The sequence below is a fragment of the Opisthorchis viverrini genome (assembly GCF_000715545.1).
Source record: "Opisthorchis viverrini unplaced genomic scaffold opera_v5_322, whole genome shotgun sequence".
NCBI lineage: Eukaryota > Metazoa > Platyhelminthes > Trematoda > Opisthorchiida > Opisthorchiidae > Opisthorchis > Opisthorchis viverrini.
Window position 1 is genome coordinate 525,541 of NW_008751975.1, and position 5,781 is coordinate 531,321.

The 5,781-nt window shown below is 46.9% G+C and overlaps 1 protein-coding gene across 1 annotated transcript in view; it reads left to right on the plus strand.

The window, feature by feature from the left end:
* Positions 1-482: 482 nt before the first annotated feature.
* Positions 483-5,781, plus strand: part of T265_09935 (hypothetical protein) — a gene marked incomplete at both ends in the record, with an annotated part of 25,045 nt that continues 19,746 nt past the window's right edge. The window contains 4 exons of the mRNA XM_009176159.1: positions 483-566; positions 600-853; positions 888-1,080; positions 1,116-2,291. Coding sequence (XP_009174423.1) covers positions 483-566; positions 600-853; positions 888-1,080; positions 1,116-2,291 — 1,707 coding nt within the window. The remainder of the gene's footprint in view (positions 567-599; positions 854-887; positions 1,081-1,115; positions 2,292-5,781) is intronic.

A 5,781-nucleotide genomic window follows, 5' to 3' on the forward strand; every position in this document is an offset into this window, starting at 1 on the left:
CAATGAGGATTTTTGCTTGAGCACATACGCAGCAAAATCCAATATCGTGGCGTAAAAGCTTAGCTTCCGTTCACAAAGTTTTACGGCTAGGAGCATTGTGCGGCTTATAGTCCGCTACCCAAGGCTTACCAGCGTTTGACATTAAATGGCGCGCCGTATCTGTTTCGTCGTAAGAATCCTTAAATCTATCAATTTAAGGGTAGAAGTGAGTTGAAACTGTAGGCCTGGATGCACATGTGGGATGGATACTCTGATGTGTTACCGTTTTACTGGGTCCAACTGCTGAATCATCGATTTGCTAACGGCGGTTGGTTTCGGTTCCTTGTCTTCTGCCTCATTCCGCTTTTGCGAGATGGCTCCGGCTAAGAGGTGGGGTTCGCGCTAGATTCGTATGCTGTTCGTTTCCCTGCATGCTACCCTTATAACCAAAAAAGGTCTCCTAAACTATTTCCGTGTTTTTTAGGGAGAAAGCTGAGGACACCATGAACATAAAAAAGCGAAAACCGAATCGGCTGATTGTTGATGACCCCGTAAACGATGACAATTCAGTTGTTTCTCTGTCTCAGGTGGGATCTTTGCTCGTTCCTACTGATTTCTAGGCGAAAATGGATGAACTGCAGCTGTTTCGTGGTGATACCGTACTGATCAAGGGCAAGAAGAGAAGAGATACCGTTTGTATCGCCTTAGTGGACGATACCTGTCCTGATGACCGTATTCGTTTCAATCGCTGTGTGCGGAACAATCTGCGAGTACGGTTGGGTGATATTGTCACGATTCAAGGATGTCCGGAAGTGGGGTATGGCAAGCGAATTCACGTCCTTCCCATTGACGATACAATCGTGGGTATCACTGGGTGGGTTGTATTCAATGTGTGACACGTGTTTCAGTAATCTGTATGAAGTCTATTTAAAGCCTTACTTCGTGGAGGCATATCGTCCCGTGCGGAAAGATGATATCTTTATTGTACGTGGTGGTATGCGGGCGGTTGAATTCAAGGTGATCGAGACCGATCCGTCTCCTTACTGTATTGTCGCACCTGAGACAATAATACATACTGAGGGTGATCCTGTCAAACGAGAGGTATGACATTATTTGCTTATTCCTATCCCAAACAGGACGAAGATGAGAAGCTTAACGAGATTGGTTACGACGATATCGGTGGATGCCGAAAACAGCTGGCACAAATCAAAGAGATGGTGGAGCTTCCACTCAGACACCCTCAACTCTTCAAAGCGATTGGTGTCAAACCGCCCAGAGGGATTTTGTTGTATGGCCCACCTGGCACAGGAAAGACGCTGATTGCCCGAGCAGTTGCCAATGAAAGTGGAAGCTTCTTCTTCCTTATTAATGGACCCGAAATTATGTCAAAAATGGCCGGCGAATCCGAGTCGAACCTTCGTAAAGCGTTCGAGGAGGCAGAGAAAAATGCACCAGCAATCATATTTATTGATGAGCTAGATGCCATCGCGCCGAAACGCGAGAAGACTCATGGAGAAGTCGAACGTCGAATCGTTTCGCAACTCCTGACTTTAATGGATGGCCTCAAACAACGGAGTCACGTCATTGTTATGGCAGCTACTAACAGACCAAACAGCGTAGACCCGGCACTACGTCGCTTCGGACGTTTCGACCGGGAGATCGAAATTGGCATACCTGATAGCATTGGACGACTTGAGATTCTTAGGATTCACACGAAAAATGTCAAACTAGCCGATGATGTGGATTTGGAACAGATTGCCAATGAGGCCCATGGTCACGTGGGAGCTGATTTGGCATCATTGTGCTCTGAAGCTGCACTACAGCAAATTCGAAATAAGATGGACCTAATTGATCTAGAAGATGATACAATCGATGCGGAAGTCCTCAATTCGCTCGCGGTCACTATGGATGACTTCAGATGGGCCCTTGGGAAGAGCAACCCATCAGCACTGCGAGAAACTACCGTTGAAGTGCCTAATGTCACCTGGTCTGATATTGGAGGTTTGGAGAATGTCAAAAGAGAGCTGCAAGAGTTGGTGCAATATCCCGTTGAGCACCCTGACAAGTTCCTCAAGTTTGGTATGACACCGAGCAAGGGAGTATTGTTTTACGGTCCCCCTGGCTGTGGCAAAACCCTCCTGGCTAAGGCGATTGCTAACGAATGCCAGGCAAATTTCATTAGCATCAAGGGTCCGGAACTGTTAACGATGTGGTTTGGTGAATCAGAGGCCAATGTTCGCGATATATTTGACAAGGCTCGACAAGCCGCGCCATGTGTTCTCTTCTTCGATGAATTGGATTCAATAGCAAAGGTATGTTGTCGCTTTTTGTAGTTTCAGTCGCACACTTTCGCCAAAGGTTTTCATTTGTTTTGCGGGTGTCTATTCGGGAAGCAATTCATTTAACATCACCGTTACCTACTAAGTCACAATAACAAGGCAAAAACAATGTATTCCAATGGGCGTCATCTAAACAGCCATGTGCACGAGGCGACTGTGAGAGCAGTATTGCTCTCTGGTCGAAAGTCCCATCTGCAGACACTGGACTTATTCAAATGTAGCGGACAGTATCTAGCTGCAGCGTGATCCCAATAAAGTGGTGCGGCAGCGAAGCACCTGGTGAACAAGAATCACGAGAGCAGCAAGTTAGATACATCATATTAGGGCTCTTGAGACAGGTACCGCGTGTGTCCAACTATCGCCCACCTAAGAACATTACCACTGCGGTTACACTTGTTCAGGCTTCGGCAACCAGATCTTGGTTCCAATGTACTTCAGGAATGCGATTTTGCTAGGTAGAGGGGAAATTAGGCAGTGTTGATTACTAGTATAGGTGCTAACTAAACGAACAGCTGATATGAGTACCGAATTCCGGCCTAGTGCCAGGGCTTTCGGCATCATAGTCGCATCGGTAGCGCAGCATACTCATACCATGCTGCCAGTGACTATGATAGTTTCCTCAGATTTCGGATGTCATAACCCGGGTTGTACTGCTTCACAAACCGAATCGTTTTGTCGCGCTTAGGTTAGCGTAACCAGCTGTTTTTACTCAACATTTAATAACCCGCATCTGTAACAAAGACACTTCACTATCGTCCAGCCACTTCCATTCATTTGAATAAATCGTAACGAAAATACAATGAGCTACTGTTGAGAGCCTGTAGTGCACGTGAACGTGAGCATGGAAAGTGTCTCGGAGCACGTACTTTCTAGACAGGGTGGTGAGTTTTTCAAGGTTTATCTCAAATGTCAGCTCAGAATCAAATCACATCCAGACAACCCTCGGCTGATTAGACAGTTGTACCAAAGAACCTGATAAGATTAAGCATTCCCAACTTTTTGTCTTAAGCGAAACAAGTCCCTGATATCTGCACAAACAATTTGGCTGGTGTTCCGCACGATCAATTTGGGCCGCCTGCTAGGTACAGATTTCCTTACGGTTCGCTCCCAGCCCCCATCGAGTTGCGAAGCCGTAGATCGTATGCCTACTCCAATATTCTCCGTCAACTAAGCTGGTTCTGGTGAAATTCCTAACTTCATTATACGGCCTCCGGAGTCACCTTAAGTAGTCTATGCAGTTTCACCAGCTTAGGTAGCATTTCAACTACGGTGCGCCCGCAAGCTCTTGAACTACTGTGAATTTCAAATTTACGAATCATGTCCCAGAACGAGCAGCAACTTTTTGGACGCGTACAAGGCTTGAAGAGCGCCACAGATACCGGTATCTTCCAAAGTCTTCATCTTCAAGCGCTTTTTTGGTTACGGTTTTCTGAATGCAGTAATTTTTTGAAAGGGAATTCGTTTTTGAAGAACTGGCTGTTGGTCCTGGTCTTCCCCTGAAGTAGGATTTCATACAGGAAAACAACAAATTATTGGCGTGCGGATGATTTTTGTGACATAGGCGCTCAAGTCCGGCGTATGATACCGGAGCGTTTGCGGCAAACAGGGGCAAGCAGGCATCAACAAACTCAGGGTTTGCCGTGGTTTTCACAAGATACCGGAAAGCGTGACAAGCATCCGTTCTACGTAGGTCTTCCATGGTCAGCTATATTCCAATTGATATCTCGTTTCTCCTTAGCTGAGTCACTGGAAGTCAACAGAGTAGAAGTGTGCCTTGCAGGTTAGGTTTCGTTTGTGCGTTCAGCTGCAGAGGGATTAGACCTTATCCTGCTGTGGACCTTTATCCAACTGAGTTTCACTTTGTCACCCACATCTTCATCCCAGGCTAGTCTGTTGCGGACGTAGTCTTCTGGTTTTCTTGGTCCGAGCGAAATGCCCAGTAGTTGGAGGGCAAATTTACTAACCGGAGGGTCCGTGTTTAAAACCCGACCTCTCGTCTTCCCTTGTCTAGACTTGAACAACCTGACAGTAACCCAGCCACCTATGCTTCCTTCGGGTGACATGACAGTTGGGTAATAAAAGGGTGTTACAGCTGGATTGAACAGGCACGATGACTTCCTTGAAATCCATACTACTCTGGTAGTGTACAGGCAGCAATTCGTTGCCCTGTGGTCAAGCTTTTGAGCAAATGCTTTGGTTGAGAAACCTAGTCTTCTGTTGGCGTGGATGCTTTAACAGTACCCCAGCCCACGCACAGCGTGAACGTCGCAACCAAAAATATTGTCATACCACATCAACCGTCTTGTGGTGCCACTTGATTCGTTCCACTAGTCCTCAGGAGACTCGTCAGATAGAGCATCAGGCATCGCAATCGGTCTCTGATATTTGGTAAGAACTTTTGAACTGTCGGACACAATGCTTCGGACAACAATGCAGTTGACTACCTGCTGCTTCTAATCCGGACTAGCGGTTTTTGACAGGAACCCAAACTGTGGATGTGGGACTTCAGAAATGTCCAAATGCATACTCACTGAAGCCTTATCGTACTGTTGCTCCCGATGTCCATTCCGCTTTGTTTAAGTGTGGTGGTGAATTTTTGATCCTCTAACCTATTTGTGTTTATCAGTAAGAGGTTGTCTTAGTCAGCTGGGGTAAATCGGTAGTATTGCGAATCTTCAAAAAGGTCAACACGAATGTCGCGACCACAGGGACGTCAGTTTGTCTCTTGCTGTAATACGACTTATGTTGTCCCTTATTCGTTTACTTAAGGACGAGGAATTGAGCCGAATGGTCTGTCTTCAAAACCAGGGTGTTCAAATGGCTGCCAACAAAACCCTACCGATCTGGAATTTGTAGGGAAGAGCAAAAGAAGGTACGCCTTGTGCCCACCAAGTGTAAGGTCATGCTTCTGGACTCGAAGATGTGGGGCGTTTTACGTACCCTAGAAGTCGCATTTGTTCCCGTCGGAGCAAAGCAGAACGTTTGGACCGCTGGGCACAGTACTTCGAACCTGCTACCCCCAATCCAGAAACCCGGCCTTCAACAGAAAGGTGGACCATAAATATGGAGCCGCCCTCAGTCTCAGAAGTGTCCGAATGCATTTCTCTACTCAAGCGTCATCGTGCTGCTGGTCCTGACGACCTTCCATCTGCTCTTTTCAAGGATGGCGGTTGGCTTCTCAGCCAGCGCCTGTCTAACCTGTTTGACTTTACCTGGAAGAAAATGACCGTCCCAGACAACTGGGACCATTTTCAAAAAGGGCACTCGCAGTTAAATGTAGTAACCACGTGTTCGTTTGACTCCTGTTGTGACAAGGCTTCTGGTTTCACTGATTCTTCGTCGTCTTACGGTGGCACGCGAAACCTTGACTCGTGAGAATCAAGCGGGATTTCGACCGGGTAGAGGCTGCGTTGACCGCATCTTCACACCCCGTCAGGTGTTAGAGCAACGCCACATGTACAGA